Source organism: Drosophila eugracilis, unplaced genomic scaffold, assembly GCF_018153835.1.
Source record: "Drosophila eugracilis isolate 14026-0451.02 unplaced genomic scaffold, ASM1815383v1 contig_401, whole genome shotgun sequence".
NCBI lineage: Eukaryota > Metazoa > Arthropoda > Insecta > Diptera > Drosophilidae > Drosophila > Drosophila eugracilis.
Window position 1 is genome coordinate 15,368 of NW_024573263.1, and position 23,550 is coordinate 38,917.

Sequence of the window (23,550 nt, forward strand, 5' to 3'; positions counted from 1 at the left end):
TAAGCAAACAAGGAAAATTTTCAGTACAAGGTAAATTTTAATATGAAATTAATGTTTACACTTTGCTGGTATATTTTTTTTATAAACAAATGAATTTTTTGTTGTTTATTTTTCATTATTTACTTAAGTTTTTCTGCCGCAACACTGCCTTTAAGAAAAATCCAGAACTATTTTGTCAGTGAACAAAGTTTGCGTACCTGGAAAAATACCTGCTTTCAGAAACCACAATGCTTGTATTCATTATTTTAGTATTTTATTATTTATGTGTAACCATCCCTGGTTTCTTATCGGTAATCGACCATCACTATCGCCGCCCTGTCAGATAAAAAAGTAACCGTGAAAGATGCTTCGCGTAAAAAACACCTGAAAAACAGGCATGCAGGCCTTTATAACGGAAAGTGCAGCGCCTTATTGTATTTCAACCGTAGTCGAAGCAAAGTGCAAAAGAAACAAAGTGAAAGTCAAGGAAAAGCCGCGAAAATGTACATGCAAACGGCGTGTGGCCAGCAAATTCGCTGCCGAGGCACCGCACACACACTCGGTCACCCCACACATACACATCTTGGGTTTTATGCATTAAAAAGAAGTGCAGACAGGAACTGTGCCAAAATATAAGCAATACTCCACCAGTAGCCCTTGCAAGTATCTAAAAATCATTCGTTACGTATACGCAGTGCTGAGTGCTGTAAACAAGTTGACTTCAGCGATAACAACAATGTCCAAATACGATCTGTTTTATCTAACGGCGCAGCTAATGCTGGTATGTATTTCCTTGCGTGTGGGTGTATACTTATTGGCGCCTTAATTCCCAGTCGCTATTGCATATAGTACTATATTTTGTCATTATTTCTCGTCATTCTGCTGTAATATAAGCTGCCTTCGATTCTCCACTTTCATATTTCCATTCGTGCGTGATTTTCTACAACGTATTACTATTTACTTTATTAATATCACATGGCGCTTAAAAGTGATATCGGGTGTTTAGGTTTTCTGACAGATAAGGTACTTATTTAAAAACCTTGAAGGGATATGTAAACGTTTTTAATTTTTAAAATTGGAAATAAATATATTAATATTCAAAGCGTAAAATTGATTAAATGGAATTTAACGTAAATAAGTATCTACACGATAAAAAACTTATCACAGAGCTATTTATAATCAGAAAAATTTATTAGCAAAAGCCATAGTTTTATTTTTAATTCTGAAGATACTACAAATTTAAATACATTTGTAAAAATGTATTAAAATGACAAATGTATATACGGTAAAATTACCATTTCAAATGAATGATTTCCTTATAATACTGGGTATTAATTGATCGAATATCAAATTCCCAATCTTGATCCATGTGTGTGTGTACGCTGAGCATTTCTTTGAATGGATTTTGCTGCATTAGGAACTTGTTGTATAGCAGGTTCTGGTTTCTCCCTCCCTCTGGCTTCTCTCTCCTTTACTATCCCTCTCTCTTTCTGTGCCGCAATGCGCTCTCTTCCCTGTTGCTGTTGCTGTTGTTTCTGCTGCTGCTGTTTCCTTTTTCCCCACAAGCGCCACTTTAAACCCATCCCTTTCTGTGTGCATAATGTGCCTGCTTATGTATCTACTTTACTATAAAGCATGCACGCTTACGAACACACACACACAGCCAGCGATCCGATTACCCGAAGGACAGTGGGGCGAAAAATATGATTAAGGATAAAAGAAATACGTTATAGTGGTCAATAATAAATTAATAAGTTAAGTCCATTAAAATAATTTTATTTTCATTTTCATTGTAATTGTATTGATTATACTTTAATATGACACCATCGTAGAAATCGAATGCAAATTAAAGTATAAACGGAGAGAATTCTGATTTTATGATAACCTCATAACCTTTATTTTTAATTCGGTAAATTCTACCTGCATAGACTCTCAATTATGAAATCATTAGTTGAAAATTTAATTAGCTGGTGATAATTAATGTTGAGACCATTTAAATTAGTAAAATGTGTTATGACTGTCGTTAAATTAGAACATCTGACGTAATGATAGCTTAGGCAATGACCACTGTGCACTGCATATCCGTGCATTGGGGCCATGCCCACTCAAAGCCTGGTGTGTGGCCAGTGGGGCTAATTCCGTGCCCAAATGGGGTGGTTAATGGCACATGCCCCAGCTTAGGACCCGGACTCCTACTGGTGGGCATGCGATATGTGTACAAAGGATAGCGCCCACAAAGAGCTCGCTCAGCGCCGTTCCCTCAAAACCCATTCCCCAAATAGGCTTGGCTTTATTTGTCCACCCTTTGGAGCACTTCCAACCGATAATTCCATTAACTTTGATCTTTAACCAAGTTTACGCAATGGCAGGTAGTGTGAATTACTTGTTTTAAAATTATAATTTTATTTTATTCGGGTTTTTAACTTATAGTTTATAAAATGTTTTATGTTACCCATAGTTAATATAATATAATAATAATAAAAAATCATACTAATCCTTATATTCCCTCTTTTTAGTTTGCTGCCTAATTGGGATTCAAGGATCTATCCTTCCCGGAATACACAACAACATAGAATGCGAGCATTTTGACGAGAAGATGTGCAACACAACGCAGGAATGTGAAACACGGGTCGAGCACTGTGAGATGGACGGGAATAAGTTTCCTAGCTGCTATGTCCTTTGGTCGGTCAGCGAGACAACGGGTAAGCCGGGCAAGAAATTGAGCATTTTTAACCATACTGATTGATTTGGTTTCTCTTTTAGGCGCCCTGCGAATAAAGATGAAGGGGTGCTTCACTTACATGCATGAATGCAATCAGACGAAGTGCGTGACCAGTGCGGAGCCACGGCAGGGAAACATCCACTTCTGTTGCTGCAAGGGATCGCGCTGCAATTCCGACCAGCAGTATATTAAAAGCACGAGGGAGTCAACCACACAAGGTGGGTTCGGTTTCAGATTCGGATTCGGATTCAGTTTAGCATTTGCTGCTGCTGCGGGGATTTGTCTTTGGAGTGTTTACCCCAATTTTGTTATTTTTCCGTTTGCATATATATATTTTTTTGTTTATTTTTTTACTGTTTTTTTTTTTTTTGTATTGCATCTTCAAGTTGCAAAAAGGAGGCGTACGGTTCGCCTACAAAATCCCTTTCTTGCCATCGGAGGCAACGTTTTTCGTGTTAACGAACTCTCGACGCGAAGTGGCGCCCGCTCCACCATCATTTTCTGTTTCCCCAGTACCGCATCAACCCCCTTTTAGAGCCGCATGTGTTGCAATTTCTGCCCTCCCGTGCACGTTCGTTGGTTCGTTTTTATTTTTATAGTGAGGTACTTCGTAAGCTATTGGGTATAATGATTTCGCTTGGAAGGATGCAACATGGTATTTCAGAAAAGTAAAGAAATATGTAGCCAAACTTGAAACTAGTTTAGGGGCTTACCTGGATTTTTAATTAAATCAATTTAAAAAATCGATTGTTTTAAATGCAATTACCAGTTGTTAAAGGTCTTTAAATCTTTTTTTTTCATCAAAATCCATGTATCCATGTTTTAAAGTCTTCAAACTCTGTTGATAATATCTTGTACCGGGTAACTCAGCGTCGTTTGACTCTCCTTTAGCCTTTCTTGTTTTTATTTTGGGGTGTTCCTGCTGCCTTTGACTTCGGAGCCCTGTGCTGTGCCAGGGCGTCTTTTGTGCCCTGCTCTTTGTTGTTTTGTTCTTGGGCCTAGCTCGCTTTTATCTCGAAACAAAATGAGGGGAAAAAGAGATGCGAAATTGGGGGCGAACTTTCGTTTTTTGGTTTTCGTTTTGCCTTTGATAGCAACCCCAGCAGCTGCAGGTGGTGCATGCTGCCACTCGAGATGTTGTTCACCTGTGGCAAGGCAAGGCAAGGCAGCGTTTAAAGCCCTCTTTAATGTTCGTTCCCGTGTGTGTCCTTGTGTCGTTGCAGTGCCCAAGGAGAAGACCCAGGATGGCAGCAATTTGATATATATCTACATCGGTACCTCCGTCTTTACCGTGCTCATGGTCATCGTTGGCATGGGCCTGCTTCTCTACAGACGCCGCAAGCAGGCGCATTTTAACGAGATACCCACGGTGAGTAGTCAAAAGTTGTTTCTACAAATTAAAATTTTAATTATGATAAATTAAACCCTTTAGCACGAGACGGAGATTACCAATTCTTCTCCATTGCTAAGCAACCGTCCTATTCAACTGCTGGAACAGAAGGCCAGCGGAAGGTTCGGTGATGTATGGCAGGCCAAGCTGCACGGCCAGGACGTGGCCGTCAAGATCTTCCGCATGCAGGAGAAGGAGTCTTGGACCACAGAGCATGATATCTATAAGCTGCCACGCATGCGCCACCCGAACATACTTGAATTCCTGGGTGTAGAGAAGCATATGGACAAGCCAGAGTACTGGCTGATATCCACTTACCAGCATAACGGATCACTGTGCGACTATCTCAAGTCGCACACTATTACCTGGCCAGAGCTGTGCCGTATTGCCGAGTCTATGGCCAATGGTTTGGCTCATCTGCACGAGGAAATTCCGTGCTCAAAGACAGATGGTCTCAAGCCCTCGATAGCTCATCGGGACTTTAAGTCAAAGAATGTGCTGCTTAAAAGCGATTTGACTGCTTGTATCGCTGACTTTGGACTGGCCATGATCTTCCAGCCGGGCAAGTCCTGCGGTGACACACATGGCCAAGTGGGCACTCGTCGTTACATGGCCCCTGAAGTGCTGGAGGGGGCTATTAATTTCAACCGTGACGCCTTTTTGCGTATAGATGTATACGCCTGCGGCTTGGTCCTTTGGGAGATGGTGTCACGATGTGACTTTGCCGGACCCGTTGGCGAGTTCCAGCTGCCGTTTGAAGCAGAATTGGGCCAGAGGCCCACGTTAGACGAAGTTCAGGAGAGTGTGGTGATGAAAAAGCTGCGCCCACGTCTGCTCAGCTCCTGGCGTGCCCATCCGGTAAGTTTAACTTCATACTTTTTTTTTTTACTCAAATTTAATAATAAATAATATGGTTTCTTAGGGTCTTAATGTGTTCTGCGACACCATGGAAGAGTGTTGGGATCACGACGCTGAGGCCCGTCTGAGCTCATCGTGCGTTATGGAACGCTTTTCGCAGCTCAATAAGTATCCCTCGGCACAGTTGCTGATCAAGAACCACACCAACATTGACGACGCCAAGGAGTCGACAAACTGCTTATAGAAGCGGTACTAAGTCACAGACTAGTTAGCAGTACTGTGGCTTATCAGTAAATCAGTGAAAGCCTTTCGCTTGGCAGAAAATATATTATAAGGAAGCGCGGACGAGATTCGTTTGTAGTTTCATAGTTTGTAGTACCATCATCAGCAGCTATAGCTCATATTTAGTAGAGTGGGTCGATTTATAAGAAAGAGGGTAATTTTAATTGTTTTTTTTTCTTCAAAATTTAAAATCGACCCATTTGACATAAATCGTGATCTTGAAACCGTTGGCAGCCAAGACATATATAAAAGAGGAAAAAAACTGAACAAAGAGCATTAGACGTGTCGCTATGTGCATAGATGTGTTAGTTACTCATCCAACATTGACTTCATTGACTGATAACCGTACATAGTTCTATATAAACCATGCATATAACGTACAATTTGTTTTGCCCTTAGGCAGTAGTTTGTGTGCAAATGTAAACTGTTGAGAATTATTATAAGCCTTTTTAAATCTAATTTTATTTGTGCGTTATCGAAGCCTTCATAAAGTAATAGTTTTAGGTTCTAAGTAAATTTCAATATAGCTTGAGTAATTTTAGTTTTAGTTTATTTTGTAGTCGTAACGTTTTTATTTTCCGCACAAAAGTGTCATGTGTTTTAATGTTGTATTTTAAATAAAAAAATACTTTAAACTCCATCCTAACCAATTGATTTTATATTGTTTTTTATTTTAATTTTTATATCGTAAACGTAGTGCCAATGACCCTCAGAAATCACGTAAGAAAGCTAAATGTGTAATTATATAATTGTATTCTAATTCTACTGGACAGTACAAGCAACACCTGAAGTTTTCAAAAGAAAGTTTCTTTTTAACGAGAATCTAACTTAAGCGCATATACATATATTATAAAATATGAACTATACTCTTTATATATATACACACACGAAACACAAGTATAGGCATATGGAACACACGCAGTCTAGCAGATTTATATGAAGCACACGCTGCGACTCATCGTCAGCATTAAATCTAAAAATCAAATTGAATATTCAAACCGAGGGGTCAGCACACACACACACACACACACTGTATAAAAGTTAGATCTAAAAACCATGAAGTAAGTATGTTAAATATTGTTAAATATATAGTATGTCTTGTCATGTTAGCACAGGTTCAACTGATTAGACAAAACAGGTGTATCTTGATCTATAACTAATTTAAGCGAATCTTGGCAACATGTATTATCTTTCAAGTTATTTGAACATTCTTTGCGCTGCATCAGTTCTCATTAAAGGCTAAGCATCTAAAACATTTCTGGATCGTCACTTAAGATATCAACTAAACACAATACACAACACGAAACAAAACAAAGCTTCATTACCTGATTTTTTTGAGCAACTTACAACAAAAATAGTTTATTACCGCAAAAACGAAACAAAAGACAAAATAATCTTACTAATAGAATGAATTTTGTTATGCTGTACTTAATTTGTATTATTTTTATTGGTGCTGAAAGATCATTAAGACATATATAACGATAATGATGATAATAAGAAACAACTTCAAAAAGACAAACAGTATTTAAAGAGCGAAGGAAATATGAAATATTTAATCAAAGTAGTTTGTTACATATCAGAATGCTATATGGGATAGTGGAAGATATTAAAAATATTGCTAATTTTGAAACGATTTGCAGAGAAGTTTTTATAACATTATACAAAGGTAGCAATTTTGGTATATTTTTTATGCATTTCATAGGTAAACCAAAAGTCGAGTTTATGGGCAGTACATAAATTTGAAAAATAAAAACCTTTTTAAAAATCACCCCATTTTCGAATATCATCAGCAAAGTTTTATAAAAACCAACATGCCAAAAATATATATACGAAATGATAGCAAGTCATGTTAATAAAAAGTTTACGATTAACATTGAGATCTTTGATAATAATGGATTTAAAATAAATAAGACAATGTTTGATAAACAAATGAAAAGTTCGTTTCTCTTCAAATAAAATGCAATTTATTTTCCAGCTTTCTTGCCTCATTTTATTACAATTGTCCTTCATAAACATACAGAACTCTCTGGATTATATAATTCAACAATACAGTTTTAGGAAAACTTAGCCAAAGCTACACATATCAGATACAAATATTTATATGAATAATATTAAGTATAAGGTTTATTACTGGGGGGGCGTTTTTAGAGTTATATCCCTCATTAACTTATACAACAAAATCGAACGAATATAGAGACTCTAGTACAGACTTAATCGATACAAAATATATATATGTATATATATTTACATTCTTCTACGTAGTTTGTGACTTTGGACCATTTCAGTTGTAGTTCTACGTTCGTTCGTTCGTTCATTCGTTCGTTCCTCATCTGTCTGTTTTAAAGACTTATCAGACTTATCCTTAGCTCTGTAACTCATTTTCTTTTTATACTCCGGGGAAAAAATCGATCTCTATCAAATGCAAATATGTAAAGCATTCCAAGTCCTGTGCGTTCTGAATGGGTGTCTTACTAAAAAATATATATATATACGTGTATATCTATGTAAATCTATATATTGATTCTGTTTTCGCTTTCCGTGTGTATCTGTGTATAATCACCTAATCCCTAGCCATATTCAGCTTACGGTATATCGAGTATATCTTCTTATTTTGGGCTCTGTGGCTACATCTAGGCTAAACATGTACAATATATATATGGTATAAATAGGTATTGATGTATATAAGTACTTATAGAGTTTGTACGATATGTTTGTCCTAGGGAGAAAACTTTGCAATTCGAGATACAAGATACGAGATTTGAGAGTATGCAGTTAGGGACGGTTTCTAGGTTCGTAAAGCGTTCGCACTAGTGGATAGACTAGCCGGGCATAGGGGGTGGAGTGTCTTTATATAGAGTTATACAAGAATATATATAGATGCCACTGTGCAGTAGGTAAAAAATCAAATTCCCTTTATCATTCTGAAAGCATTTCGCCAGTTATAGAACCACACCAAAATAATTTCTGCACAGTGTTGGATAAAGTTTAAATATAGATTTAGTAGGTCTCATCGGACCCACCACCGGATACACCGCACTTGGAGCGAAGGATAGCCGCAAGGCGTTGGGTGAGCGGTTCTGTTGGGGACTCGGAATCGCTGCAGGAGGCAGAGGGTACTTTGTTGCCTGAAACAAAAAGAGGTGAGAAGTTATTTATAAAATTAATTACTTTTTCAATTATTAACTAACCATTGCTCACGTCCAGGTCAGCTGCTGGAGATTCCTTCAAGCCAAAGTTCAGGCTAACGGGCACGATGTCATCCTCTTCCTCCAGCAGTAAACTGGAGTAGGAATGTGTGGTGTTGTCACTGGGTCCGCCCCCGCCGCTCGATGAATTCCTCGAGGATCCAGAATCATTATGGGAATGGGAATGAGAATGTGAGTGAGTATGTGAATGGTGGGTGTGAACTGCCAAAGCAACTGGATCCTGCCCTGCATCGTCGATGGGCAACTCAAAGTCATCGCCACTGCTGCTGCTCTCCTCTTCGCCATCCATCACATCCACGTTGTCAATCTCGTCGTCACCCCATCCATTATCCTCTTCCTCGGAACAGTTGTTGCTACTCTCGCTGCCATCGCCATCTGCATCCGCATCCACATCTCCTGCCTCATCCCCGTCAACATCCGCCTCCACATCGGAGACATGCAGATCCAGAGCCAAGTCAGGTGATGAAGATTTATTGTAGTTTTCATCGCTGTCGCTTGATGTGGCCACTAGGGTAAACAGATAGGGATTAATTGAGTGAACTGGCTGTTCATCAGTTCTCACTTACCTGCCCTCAGCTTGTCCAGGATGAGGGGATAGAACTCTTTGGCCGTGGCATTGTTAGGTTCATATTGCAGAACTAAATGTGGGAGTATAAAACCAGGATCAAGTACTTAGTTTATATGCAATGTAATATATTTTTTGTGCATTTACTTAGTTAAAAAGAATTTTGGATACTTAAAAAAGTAAGGTGACATACTTTGGTATTTGATTTTTATTATACTCACTCAATTTGCAATATTTCAATGCCTTTTTGTAGTCCTTTAGCATCACGGCGGACAGGAACTGCAGGAGAAACAAGAAACGCACAATATACAGTACGGTGCATCGCACAATACACGTTTAAGGGAATGCCATCAAATCCTTTTGAATTCCTCATAACATCTCAACAACAAAAGGCTTATATATATAGGTATACTCGTATATATCCACCTCCTCTCTCGATCTACTGGCCCACATTGTAAGGGCGGACAAAAAAAGTTGACTCTGCTGAAAGTTGAATGCGCTCGAAAGCAATTTATTAGCAATCAATAAGCTGGCCAAGTGCGCTCGGTGCCGTAATCCTTCCGAAAGGACTTTAACTTAAATCCGCAATCTCCGTTGGCAGCACAGCAATTTGCATTTGCATAAGTTCCCTACCCCAGGATCTGCATTGTTGTTGCTGTCGAGCAACAAAGGATGAAAGAACTCTTCCACTCTAAGATAATGATAATGAGTGGAACCAAATGGGGTCTGTTTTTATAGAAGATAACAGCTGTTGTTCGGAATATAGCTTCTAGGGATTAAAACTATTCGGAACTATTTCCTATATGATCTAAAATTTTTTTTATAAATAATATAATTCCAATTGCCAGCAAACTACTTAAAAACCTTTCAAAAATGTGCATATTTACTATTTTCGCTAGGAATTAAATTGTAAGGATATAAATCAGTCCAACTGGTCACCTACTTAATTGATAAGGATTAGTAGCCACCCTTTTTATATATTTTCCAACCCTAAACTTTCCCTCGTGCAGAAACAGAAACTAAAACTTTGGCTGTTTGCATGGAAACTTTGGTTGCCTCACTTGGTGGCAAGTTTAGATTTCATTTTGAGCACTTGGGTAACCTGAACTACACACTTACCTCGGCCAGAAACTCAGTGGGCGCGGATATGCTCTCGTCGGCATCTGTATACTCGGAAAGGCTTTGGCTAAGGTCCTCGCTGGAGGCGGAAGTGGGCAGACCGGAAGCGGAAGCTGCGGCTGCAGCGGCAGCGCCGTTCATTATGTTTATGTTGTTTGTCGTAGCCATCATGGTCGTAGCTACACCTGCTCCTGTTGCCCCTGTTGATGTTGCTGTTGTGGTCGAGGTGGTGGCAGGAGCACCTGCTACATTATCGTTGTCCATGTGGCCATTACTGCTGTTTGGCCTGACCGCATAGACGCCATTGCCATTCGATTTGTCCATGTAGAGGAGCTGCAAAAATTGATTTAAGTTTATGCCCTTAGGCACTCAGTTCTCTTCGAAGTACTTACGTTTGACATGATCTCCGATAGAAATTTGAAAATTTTGCAATCTTCAATTTAGCATTTTCATAGACTTGTCTGCAAATGGCAATTAGAAAAGGGGAATAAATTTGAATATCTTTTGATCTAGATTGCCAGTAACCGCAGTGCAGCAAAGGTATCGATTTCGATGGTTATCCCTAATTGGATTGCCATTGCCCCACCTTCGACCTTCAGCTTCTGGGCAAGTTTTAAGAAAAAAACCGGCAACAAAGAGCGTTGGAAATTCGTTAAATGTCAAATGCTAATTCCACTTCCGCTGGATGAGCGCAGACATTCGCTTTCCAGCTAACCGTAAAGATAAATTTAGACTAACTGCACTTAACGAATTTTAGGTACTTTAATAAATCAGATATTATAGGAAATCTTTATCTTTAATATCTTTTAGATCACAGAAGTATTTGTACTTAAGAATAAAGATTGGCAGCTGAAGAAAAAAGCACATCCTTTAGCTAGATATCTACCGAATATAATGATAATTTTGTATCTTTTTTGGCAGTGCACTTTTCCTAGTGTTTCGCACAAAAAGCGAAATTCAATGATGCGGTTGATGGTGTGTTTTTGGTGGAGAGGATTGCAGGGGGAGAATACTGCCAGCGGCTTTTCTTTGGCCAACTAGTTGAATAGGCCAACTCGACACGCGAACATACGAGTATTTGCCGGCTGTGAAAGCCAAGTGTGAGGAGGGCAAATGAGCGGAATTGTTGGCGTTCTTCGTTGGGAACGGGCGTTTAATTGGCGAGCGACATGCACCACGCCTCGAGGTATGCAATGAATTTTTCGGTTATTTATGCAGCATTTGCAGACAGCCATCGACAGTGCAGTAGTATTTGTGCGTGAGTATGTATCCGAGTGTGTGTTTGTGCGCTTGTGTGCCGGCTGTCTGCTCCTTTCAATAATTGAAAGCACCAGCAGTCAAGGACTCAAGGGCCATCATTAAAAACAATAAATTTGCTTTAATGCTCGACAGCCGAATGATTTACTCAATGGCTCTCTTTGGGTCTGGTGTGCACAGGAAGAAATTAGAGCTGCAAAATGCAATTTCGGCTTATTGCGTATAAGAACTAGGCTATATTATAATCATGAAGCCAACATTCAGAGCTTGAAAGAAGATGCCTAAAGGCATCAGTATCTAGGTCCATGGAAACTTTAAATTAGATTAATTAAGTGTTTTGCTAAAAGATATACTTATAATCTATTTATTTTTCCCTCTGCACTTTTCTTTTGCCAACAAAATCAATACCAATAATTGCAATAATAATCTTGCGACGTGCTGAAGCCATAACTGACATGGCATCTACTGCTCTTTTGCTTGTTTATTGCTGGAAATGGCCCTTAATTGTATTTTATACCCGATGCATTGAATCCTAATTGCTGGCTGGCCGTCTCTGTCACTCGGTGACGTGCTCTCTCTTTCTCTGTGTGTCTCTGCAAACAACACGTCAGTCAGTCAATTGTCTGCGATTTGTTTACTCGCCGGTTGATCCTTTCTGGCATTTCCAAATGTCAGACATGTCTGGCCCATCCTGTCACGCAACTCTATCGGAGGACTGCAGCCATATTCCCAATTGTATATATCTGTATTTCTGTTTTTTTTCGTTTGCTAATTTTCGGCCCAGACTTTTACAAGGTTGTGAAAAAAGAAAACATGTTGCCCAATGGCTGGGGCAACTGTTTTGTGGAAAAGAAAGCTTTTAAAAGTACTCTGCGAGTACTCACCATGTGCCACAATTCTCATGACAGCTTTAGTTTTTCTTTCGTAAAACCCTTTAGTTTTCCGCTCTTAAGTAGTAACTTATTTAGTAGAGCTCAATTAACACGAGTGGAAGAACTAATTTCAAAACAAGTTTTCCCTAAGAACTGATTCAGCGTTTCGAAAGTTGCTAAAGCAGTTAGAAACTAAAGTTTCTTGGTTGCCACTTGCATGATTTAAAACTAACTTAAGAAATGAGAAAGCAGTAGAATACTGTTAAGAACTAAAACATATGTTGGCTTTTCTGTCAATATTCAAGCTGCTTTTCTAGTTAATAAGTTTGTTCTGTTTTTTATAATTATATTTACAATAGAAAAGCTGCCTAATTAGTTTTTATTATTTGACACTTTAAACGCACAAATAGCGGCTATTAATCAGGCCTAAATATTGTCATTATGGCATCGATAATTTATAACTTTATTGATAGCCCCATTAATTAGTCCAAAGTGCTGCGGCCGAACTCAAATTTATGTGATTTTTTTAGCACCAGCTGCAAAATTGCCTGCAGTTTCAACGATTTGGCATGGGTACTTAATAGGAAAACTTTTTCTACGATGCGACCACAAACAGGTGCTGGGAACGTACTCAAATCATTTTCATTTGCATAATTAAAATGTCTACGGGCAAATTGAATTTCCATCGCAGAGATGGCCTGTTACCTGAGTTTAACAGGAAAACCAAACCAACCCCCTTGGGTTTGAACCAAATCTAAAGTCGGCGAACCGGAAAGTTATGTATGTGTTCTATGTATGCCACATAACGTATGTATATGCCACATATACGTACGTACGTGTGTATGTCGTATGCGTCATGGGGTCAGATGGCGGCCACAGTGCAGTAAAATTGCATAAAAAGCCATTGCTGTTACTGCAATTCGGTTGTCCAGTTTGAAAACGCGGCGAATAATTTATAACAAACACTTAAATACGACTGCGATACCAATCCCTAGCTAGACCCATTCGAATGTTTGCCAAATTGCCGGCCTGTTGGGGCTTATTTGAGCCAAAACAACATGCAATATGTAGTGGTAGTCCCATCGCTTGCCAACAACTAACCAAACTGGCCAACCGAAGTAACAGAAGCTACCGAACCGAAGGTCCTTGCCATTGGCCAGTCACAACACGGGCCGTTAATGAGTTTTCCTTTTAATAAATTTTTTAGCCGGCAAACACTGCCGGTGAGCCTATTTTGACCATGCCTATATTGATGCAGAGAGAAAAATTATATCCCTAGAACTTTTCTTGATTAACCTCGTAATCAACTTTTTAATTTAATTGTTTTTTAACATATTTTTTATTAACTGATATATAACGTCATAAAAGCATAACAGTACGTTATTTTCGAAAAGCATAATTTAATTTGGCAGATGTGACTTTTTTTCTACAAGAACCTGAAGAATTTACAACCAAATTTGATGATATTTTTTCGCTCTGTGGTGTCACTCGACAAAATGTTGACAATAAAAGCCGAATTTATGATAGAGTATAAATATGTGGGTATGTCTGACTGTACAGCCAAATGACTTTGCGAACTGTAATAACAATTCTTTTGTAAATATTTTCTTCCTTCGGCTGAAAGCGTCCAGTTTCAGTCCTTGGAAAGGACGTGGGCCAAATTGCATGATTATAATGATCGCCCTAAAAACGTTGTTATCGTTTGCTGCTATTGCAATTACGGTTTCTGCACTTTGAGCGGCTGCCAACCGTTGGCCATTTAACTGGGCCTTCGTTGCCCAAATATTACGGTAATAGTGTTCAAAGAGTACCTTTCCTTTGCTTTGACTGTTGAATATTCATCGGGAATTTGCCCCATTGAATCAATTGGCTTGTGTAAGCTGTAAAGAATTTCTATGCTTCTTTTGTAAGCACAGTGGTTAAATAAGTCTTTAAGTTTGCGTTCTATATATGCTAAAATGTTCTCATAAAATCATATTCGGGTAATAACATTGAATATTTGAGAACTTTCTCAGTAAAGTTGTATTTGGACCGCAAGGAGTTCTCAACTAGTTGTATTACCAAAAATTCAAAACATTAAAGTCTAAACTATATAAAAGAATGAAACCATTTAAAGCAACCATTTTGGGATACAAAGCCAAGCTCATATTTTAGCGCTCCTTAGGTATTATAATATGGCAAAGGAAAAGTTTTCGTAGATCCAAAAACTTGTCTATGGCAAGTTTAATTTCCACCACCCCCTAGAAACCGCCCAAGGACGGACATTGTGTTGTGTGTTCGCTGTGGTCATTGGCTTTGCATGAATTACAATCGATATTTTGGTGGATGGGGGATGGTTATCTATTCGTCTGTGTCTAAAACGAATGCGGTTTAGTTCGCCACCGAAGCGGCAAATAAGCAATTATGTTGTGTGTTACATTTCCCATACGCCGCATATCTATGACTAGCCGCCATACACGGCGTATGCGCAATATTTTCCATTTGACTGTAACTTGGCCATAACAATGCGGCTTTAGCTCGGGAATTGTTCGCATTGTATTGCAAGGCTTTTGTTTGTCGTCCCTGGCATTATATCTAAGCAGGAATTCATATATATATATATATACCATATGCAAGGTGCACTACGCCTTTCAGATGCTTTTTCTAGCCTCCACTCAGCAGTCTGTCTTCTGCCATTCATTCATTCACTCATATACTCTTTCACCGACTCACGGCGCAAAAGTCGCTCAAGTGGTAATTAAAATTATAGCAACAATGCGAAAGGCTTCTGGGCCAAGAAAACGATGAAGAGGGTGCCAAAGCCACTGGCTGACACAGAAAACGAAGGGGAAATGCTGCCTGGTTGCTGCTTGGTGTTTGTGCTGCACACACGCTAACAAGTTGCGGCTGCTTACATATTTGCTAGAAAAAGGACACACAGGACTCACACAGGCCAGCTTTGACAACTTGAAATATTTATGAGTGCCCGCCAACTCGACCCAAAGACGCTGGTGACAAGCCAAGAAGAGCCTGAAACAAAAACCAGTATAAAGCGATTGTCACACAACGGAATATACTATACTCGAATGCATTAAGTTACCAAACTGAAGAATGTAGTGCTTTAAAAGTTTTAAATACTTGTGGACTTGTCGTTTATTGATCTTCAACTAAAAATCTGACGCATTTCGGATTTGTTTTAGGATGTGCCTTTCATCTATACAGTTTTTATGTCACATGCCCTTCAATAAAATCTACCTTTTCTTCAAAAAAATTCAATTTATAATTCATTCTCTTAATTTATGATTTTCTAGAGCCTCTTATATTTACATTAACGAAATGTCACATGAAACCTCAATGGGTTAAGGCCCGCAGTGTAAGGTGAGAATTTAGAGGGGACCCGAGTTGATCGTTTAGCACATCATTAAAAATGCCTCGCTGTGCAGAAAGTTTCGAGTACTCGGCGGCACTCTCGTGTGGCAACCGTTGCCGCTCTCGAGTGGTAGAAATAAATAATTAAAATTTACAAAAATCCCAACCTGAAGAGCACACAATTCCCGCCAAGGACGAAGGTTAATGCGTACCATTCGTGATAGCGGTGATGTGGAGGCAAATCTGGCATTCATTTCACTGGCCTGCCGACAGGGCAACTTCACCTACCTTTTAAATATTAACGAGCGGTGTCTCGTCCACCTGGTTAATGCATTTCCAGCCTCTCTTGGTTTTTTTTTCTGAGCTGTAGAGCCAGCAAGTCCCAGGATTAATTAGCACAGAGTCCCAGGACTTTCGTCGAATCAAAGATTCTGCGGCGTGGGTAAAAACTAATTAACGTGTGTTTTCCCTGGCTTCTACGCAGTTGAAGCTGCAAAAATTCTTGCAAGAATTTACTCTGCACACACACAACACGAGTCCTTCGATTCTGGTTCAATGATTACGCGGTTATTTATAAAATTCGGTTGCACACTTTCTCTTTATATTTATCCAATTGACAAACAACAAGATTTACTTTTTAATACTTTGTTGCAGCGGAAAATTGAAATGTTTTTCCTCTTCGGTGAAGCGAAATTCGTTCCGCCTTTATGCGTCGCAGTTTCGCTTAATTAACAGAGTCGACGACTGAACGAAATGTCCTTTTTATACACACTTGTTCGCTTTTACCTTGCCCAAGTGGAAGCTTTTGGCTCTCTCCCGCTCTCTTTTGCCAGCTTTCTCTCGCAGTTAGCTTTGCTCTCTCGCTTTTATAAATACCCTGTATGGTATATACTGAGGTATGATATTTGAAAGATATTTTTTGAAAAAAATTGGAAGTAAATATAAAGTACATTTTTTTGACCTCATTCATTGACTTATAAAATTGGTTTTAAATATATTTTCCATTCCCAGCCCATTTTGTAAAATTAAGATTTTTTTAAATGTTTCTTTTAAATTTAAAAAGAAAGTACTTAATATTTTTAAAAATTATATTTTAGTATTTATTAATTTGTTATGGTATTTAAACCCAAGTCATTTTTTTTCTCTCTTCCCTCAAAAGCTCAACTCTCACCGTATCCAAGCTCTCTCTCTCTCTCTATCTCTCTTTACATCTCTCTGCGTTACGTTACAGAAGGAAAACAAAACAAACAACAGAGCAGAGCGGATCCGGAAATGGTGCAGGCCAGAGACTGATGGCCGACTGATTGTGGCCATGTTGTCTGCCCTCCAACTGCATGTGTATTTGTGTACTTGCAAAGGTGTATCTGTGTATCTGTGCGGGAGTGGGTGTTCATGTAACGCGAATGGCAAGTCAGCTGGGAAAAATACTATGCAGAGCGTACGCATCGGGAGCGGAGCGAGAGATTTTTGCGGCCCATTGAGTGTGAATTAAGAGATGCCGGCTTAGTGCAAAACCATATCCATACATATATGGTTTTTTCTTCTCATCAACAGTATGTGGATGCATGTATGCCCTCGAGTGGCGGATGCCAGTGGCAGCTCAACGAGGATGGATGCTGGGTACTGGGAAACTCCTACGAGATTTCTGTATTTCGCATATCAGCATTTTTGTGGCATGCTTTTGGGGGCACGAACAAAGTGAATTGCCCTGGTATTGGTGCAAGTCAGCGGCAATATGATTTTTAATCTGAATATTAAATATTGCGGTGTGCTATGCAAATAATGGCAAAATATGAAATTCCCCGTCGAGCGTTTAAAAAATTTTTCCAATTGGTTGTCCTTCAAATAGGGAAAATATACCTAGGGAATAGGCTAAATATATATTTAAATATTTTTTACCTTTTAGTTAATTTAAAAAATAAAGACTTTAAGAGCTTAAGTTTCAAGGCAAATACCCATAAACAATTCTTCATAAGCTGTACTTACATTTGCTGTCTCTTATAAGCTGAATTAATGGGATTTTCCTAATTTTTTCTTGCCAACATAATTCTCTGGGCGGCCATTAGATTGTCAGCAGAAAAGTGTGCTACAAAATATTTTAGTTATTCAAATATTTTCACTTTTTCCATTTCCCTTTTCTATCATTTAAGCGGCAGTGCAAAAAAACGTCGTTCCAGTCAGCAAGTCCTTATGAATGCAAACTTGCATTTGTTTTCCGAAAAAGGGAAATTTACGTTGGCAGTTGCAATCCCATTTTGCGTGTTTCAGGGGATTTCCACACGATTTCCTGTTCGCCACGGACACATTTGCCACCCCACTAACACCCATCTGCAAAGACCACGTCGTTTGCACGTGGTAAATGAAAACAGGTTTGACTCTGCTTTATATATAAAAAATTTATTGCGTTTAACTTTGCGTTGGGGGGTGAAGGGAGTAGAATGAACGAGTTTTTCATGCTTAACGGCATGCCAAAAGGTGGGATTCTTAGCTCTAAATGGGTTAATCCTAGAGTTGGATGAATCGCGTTGATATGTCAGCTGCTTGGTTCGTTGGTATCGACTTACGATCTAAACTTAAAAGCTAGCGATATGTTGATTTGGTTGCTTGCAATCGTTTTTCAAATGTACAATTAGTTGCTGAAACCGAAAACTACAGAGATAATACAAATAATCCGATCTGATCTTAAGTCCCGAAAAACTTTAAACAACATTACTTTTCATGAGAGTTTCAAATTTGTGTTTTTAAAATCTCAAAGGCTTAAGAATCACTTTCGAATATCTTAGAAATAAAATTAGAATACCGATAACTAGTTCATACTCATTTCATCCTTTTCATTTTGTATGCAAATGGATGAGCTTACAAACTATGCAAATATCAAGGATTCCAATTCCCACGTAAATCTTTCATTCGAATCTTTCGATAGGTATCGTTTGGATGGCCTAGCAGTTCATGTAATTTGGCGCCTCTTCTTCCGCCTTGCAGTCCTTTTCAGGGGCAATGTCACCTACATTCTGATAGACCTCGGCTTGAACCTCGATGCTGCCCACCTGTGGACACGGAACAGCAATCTGTTTGGGCTTGAAGGAGCTGCATCCGCTGGTGGAGTTACTCTTGGTCAGCTTGCCATAGATGATGTTCGATCGCTCGTTCAGTTTGATCGGCTGCAGGGTGACTCCGTTCTGGTTTTGGTAGTGTTGCGTCTCCGCCTGCTCTTTGGCCTCCATGATGGTGTTCAGGTAGTTGCTACTCTGGGATCCGGCCAGCGGCTGACTGCCGTACACTGGGATGTTCGAGGGGAACATCTGGTAGTGCTCGGATCCCGTGGGACTAGTTGGTGTGTTCAAACGCTGGCAACTGGACATGGGCGAGGGGAATACAATTTGGTGGCGCTCATCGCCGGGCGTTGAGCTTGGTGTGAAAACGGGTCTCGGTGGTGGTGGAATCATGTAGTTGTCCATCATCCGGCAGTGCGGAAAGCGACGCTCCTCGTGATCCGAGTGGGTTCCCGAATCTCCCAGAGAGGCACCACTGCAGTTGCTACCAGTGCTCAGTCTTCCCGACGAGGAACTCGAGCTGGAGACACTCTGCAGGCTCAATGAACTGATGGGACGACCTGCTCCTACGCTAGAGCTAACACCTCCGGTCGACTTGAAGCTGCAGCTAGTGGCTATCGAGGACTTTGTCTCATCCAGCAGACTGTCGTTTCCGTTTCCTCCAGGCGTCTTTGACCGCGAAAAGAATTTCTTGATCCGCTCGAAAGGAGTTTCACGCTTCAGATGAGTCTTCACCTGCTCCTGGATACGTTCATATTCTCGACGCAGCTGATCGATCTGATCCTGCTTCTCCCGGAAACTCTGTTGCACATCATTTCGATGCTTCCATCGCTCCACTAGCAGCTCCACATCCCGAATAGATAGCACATTGTTTTTAAAGTCGTGCATAATCTCGGCCAGCTCATCGTCAGCATTAGATCGTGTGTGACTGGCGGCGGAGGCATCGCTGGCACTGCGCTTGAGGGTTCCATAGGTAGGCTGCCTATTTGTGCAACGACTCATTCGGAGGGGCTCCTCTACAGGCCTATTCGATGGCTGGAACAGATAGTTGCCATCATCTTGGACCACTGGCACATTGGATGGCTGCAGAACATAGTCGTTGCCCAGCTGGTTTTCCAATAACTGTGAGCACTCCTGGCTGAATTTGTCGGTCTGGTAGAGTGGTGAAGCATCCACTTCGTCGAGGGATTTGCTCTGTTCCTTCAGATCCTTTGGTTGATTGTTCTGTTCTTTGGACTGATAATAAGGTGGCTCATTGATCCTTAGCTCATTCGTGGTCTTTTCCGGACCGGGTTGGCTACCAGCCTCAGGAAGTTTCTTTTCGGATTCAACCTTCTTTTCGGCAACGGAAGCCTGCAGGTTTTCATCTTCAGTTTCTACACTAATGTAGTTGAGATTCGAGATAGCAAGGGTCTCCGTTTTGGGCCTCACTTCGGGTGTATTCTCCCGCTCTGATCCGCTGGACATCTCCATGTACTCCGTTGCTGGCAGTTGCTTCGGGGGCTTGCAGGTCTTTCCCTTACCGGGAACAGCTTCAATCACCACATTGGCATTGGGTTTGGGGCTGCTATCACCCGGTGGAGTTACGCCCTTGAAGTAGTGGTACATTGTGGTTAGTTCATGGAACTCTGCAAAACTGACAATGTTCTGTGCCAGCTTGTGGTGACCCTCCTGTTCGGCCAACTCGGCTGGCGTACGTCCAGCGCAGTTTCTTACGCCGCAGGCAGTGTCGCCACCGGGACATTCCATCAGCTGGATGCAGAGGCGATTTAGACCCCACCTAGCTGCGAAGTGCAGCAGTGTGGGATACTCCTCCGGACTGGACTCCAGTCGAGTGAAGAAGTGGGGCTGACGCTCGCTTGGACCACTCAGCAGGTGGAAATTGGGTGGCATATTCCGCTGGAAGCACTGCAATAAATGCTGATCGAGGGCATCATGTTCGACAGGCCCAATTCCCAGAGCATGGCACATAAACTCAATTGGGGAGTCCTCAATCCGCAGCAATTGCTCCAGCTCTCGCAGACGGCTTTCACACTTAATAGGCCTAGCACCTAGACTTTTGTTATTCTTCTCGATGCGGATCTCGATCATGGTAGAGATCTCCATGCAAGCCTCCGGTATATTGAACTGGAGGGTATAGGGATTGCGACACTTGAAGTTACGCAGCTCAATCAGCTCTCCGGATTTCTCTACCAGCAATTTCAAAGTGTCGTTCTTCTCCAGCGGCTCAGCCAGTAAGGCTACAACTTTGTTTTGGCCCAGCTTAACCTTCTTGGGCAGCACTGTGAATCCCTCGGTGCAGCTGGAGAAGCTACGCGAGAGGCCACCACCTCCTCCACCAGAGTTATCATGGCACGGAGGTCGCTGGCACAAGGCTCGTCCTAGAATATCAGTGGCAATGCCAAGGATATTGCTGATCTGGACCTGGTCATTATCGCGAACCACACATCGCCGCCACTTGTAGTAACTGGGGAGCGCCGACTTGTGCATCTCCTTCACCTTATCCTCGCTCACATCCAGCAAGATGGCCAGGACCTTCTCCACCCGAATAATGGCCGACAGTTGGGTCATCAGGAAACTGTGAGGGAGGGCCAACAAGGCGGGACACAGGATCACAATCTGTAACGCTGTGTTCTGGTACTTTTGGGCAATCTCCTCGCTGAAGGGACCATCGTCAATTTTTATGTGCAGAAAACTGCAAAGGAGTAATGAAAAGATAGGAAAAAGTTAGACAAAATTCTTAGTTTAGTTACTAATTTTATTTAACAAATTAATTAATTCATTAATTCGAAACTTACTTGAATGGTTTCCGTCCGCGCTGTTTGGTGATCTTGTCGAAGTGGTTCTTCAGGAAAGTGGCCCGCAGATAGGCGCGCTCGCTATGCTTGGCGGTGATGATCAGTATGTCGTCCATGTTGTAGCCGGAGGGACCCAGGAATCCGGATGCACTCGCTCCACTTGCGTTGTTCACGTTGCCGCAGTTGTCTGCAAAATGAGCATAAAAGATCGTAGGACGGTCAGTGAAAATGACTCGAAAACTCGAATAGCTCCGCTTCGGAGGAGTTGCTGATAAGAAACCAATGGCCCAAGGCGACCCCCTGATTAATCTCCACTCCTATATATATACAGAAACATGAGTGTGTCTGTATGTCTGTGATAAATAATGTGTTTACTTAGGATTTGACCAGTTTGATTTGCGACCTCTTCAAATAGAACCTACTCCCGGAACATTTTTGTTTGGTTTCACTTCGTGGAATTTGACTTTAAGGGCCATTCAAGCGCCGCTATTATTCAATATGCGATAATCAAGGACGCATTGAGCAAGTGTGTGCATACCTAAGTGAGGCACTGTGTCACCTGAATCACATTTTAGCTTATCTCTGTAGAGTCAGGTATTTGGGAATGGTTTTGATAAAGAGTCAGATCTTGATGTTGATAGTGAAGTAAGATATGCGGTATGCCGCTTGTGTTTTTAAAGAAGTCATTGTGCAACTTTATGTAAAAATTATTTTAAAATCATCACCATAATGTATTACACTTCATTCACTTTTCCAACATATTTCACACTCACTCACAAATTGTAATCCCAAAGTATTATGTTTGGATCAGAATGTTGTAATCTTTCATAGAACTTTCCCAACACTTGAGGAATTCAAAGATAATGTCAGGAATCTATTCAGCTTTCCACACACCCACATTCCGCAGTGACAAACTCATCGCGACTGACCAAAGATACATAGTTGGATTTGGATTTTAGTGGAAGCAAAACAAAAGATCTTCAGATGGAACTAAATAAAACAAAATAAATTACTACTCTCCCGTTTTAGCCAAATAAATTAGGCCGGACTAATCAGTTGTTGTCCCAACGACATTTTCCCTGCGTCGGCTTCAGGTTGCCCCATAAATTCAGTCACGTTTAGAGCATTTAAATAAATCTCCTCAGAGCAAAACTCACAAGCACTCGAATGACGATGAAGATGATGATGATGCTGATGCTGATGCTGTTGCACACACGGACATGAAAAGTGGAGACAAAAAGCGATGCTATCTCCTGGCCAAACCAAAATCCACTGTTGCATTTGCCAGAATCTGAACTTCTTGACACCCACAAATGGCGGCGACTCTGCTCTTTCTTCCTGTCGTCTTATACTTTTTGCTTTCTGTTTCTCTGCTTTTCCTGCCCGAAAGAGATTCCCCTTCCTGCAGCTGGTGCTCATTATAAGGCAAAGGAACTGGAACTGGAACTCAACTCTATATGATGTGGAAATACAAAAATAAAAGGGGATATATTTTGCTTCATTTCATTTTTGCCTCTTATTTTCATAAGCAAAATTTTGTCAAATTTTATTTGATGCCTAAAAAACCGCCAGTGACAACATAATTAAGTGGAACTGTGGGTAGTTTCCGAAAGCTTTGCTTTGGCCCTTTTCAGTGATTAATTACTGTGACCGAATCAAAGTTTATCCTTTCCGCATGCACAGAGAAAAAAATGTTTAAAAAAATGGGTACTTTTAAATCTTGAAAGCAGCTAATATTAGTTAGATCTTTAGAAGGGTGGATGAATGACCTCATTGCTGAGAGTATATCAACGAAATTTAATTTTGGAATTATTTAAATTCAACTTCTATCCGTCCCTGGGCCCACTTTTGTTTTGAGTTGTTGATCCTTCTCCATCGACTTTGGCCTTAATGGCTTTTGTTTCATTTCAGTTTTGCAAACTTTGATTTTGTGACGGAGGAGGAATCCTCGTCCTCGTCGCTGTAGCTGCATTGAAATTTATTTCTCAATTACATGGCAGACGACAGTTTTGCGACAGCAACGCGGCTGTTGAAAATTGCAGAATGAAGGGAATTGGAATGAAAAGCGCAGTCTGACATTGAGTTGCTCGGTGAACTATAT

General features: G+C 40.5%; 3 protein-coding genes across 6 annotated transcripts in view; 1 reads left to right on the top strand and 2 right to left on the bottom strand.

Annotated features, from left to right (window-relative positions):
- Window positions 1-343: 343 nt before the first annotated feature.
- On the top strand, window positions 344-5,874 carry LOC108105228 (activin receptor type-2A). The gene is given in 8 exon segments (XM_041818855.1): window positions 344-352; window positions 462-644; window positions 647-764; window positions 2,496-2,681; window positions 2,743-2,919; window positions 3,925-4,070; window positions 4,134-4,949; window positions 5,014-5,874. Coding segments are annotated over 8 exon segments (1,815 nt in total). The 3' UTR covers window positions 5,194-5,874.
- Window positions 5,875-7,198: 1,324 nt separating this feature from the next.
- LOC108105229 (surface protein) lies at window positions 7,199-16,325 on the bottom strand. Its single transcript, XM_041818862.1, has 7 exons — window positions 15,887-16,325; window positions 10,514-10,582; window positions 10,122-10,454; window positions 9,224-9,281; window positions 9,004-9,075; window positions 8,420-8,944; window positions 7,199-8,356 (listed from the first exon to the last, which is right to left on the bottom strand). The coding sequence occupies exons 2-7, from the start codon at window positions 10,520-10,522 to the stop codon at window positions 8,229-8,231; spliced, it is 1,125 nt and encodes a 374-aa protein (XP_041674796.1). The 5' UTR covers window positions 10,523-10,582; window positions 15,887-16,325; the 3' UTR covers window positions 7,199-8,228.
- Window positions 16,326-17,974: 1,649 nt separating this feature from the next.
- Window positions 17,975-23,550, bottom strand: part of LOC108105233 — a 30,940-nt gene continuing 25,364 nt past the window's right edge. For all 4 annotated transcript variants that reach the window (XM_017211703.2, XM_017211702.2, XM_017211701.2 and 1 more), the window contains 2 exons: window positions 21,450-21,636; window positions 17,975-21,346 (listed from right to left, as the gene is read on the bottom strand). In XM_017211703.2, the coding sequence (XP_017067192.1) occupies window positions 18,538-21,346; window positions 21,450-21,636 (2,996 nt within the window). In that variant the 3' untranslated portion in view covers window positions 17,975-18,537. The remainder of the gene's footprint in view (window positions 21,347-21,449; window positions 21,637-23,550) is intronic.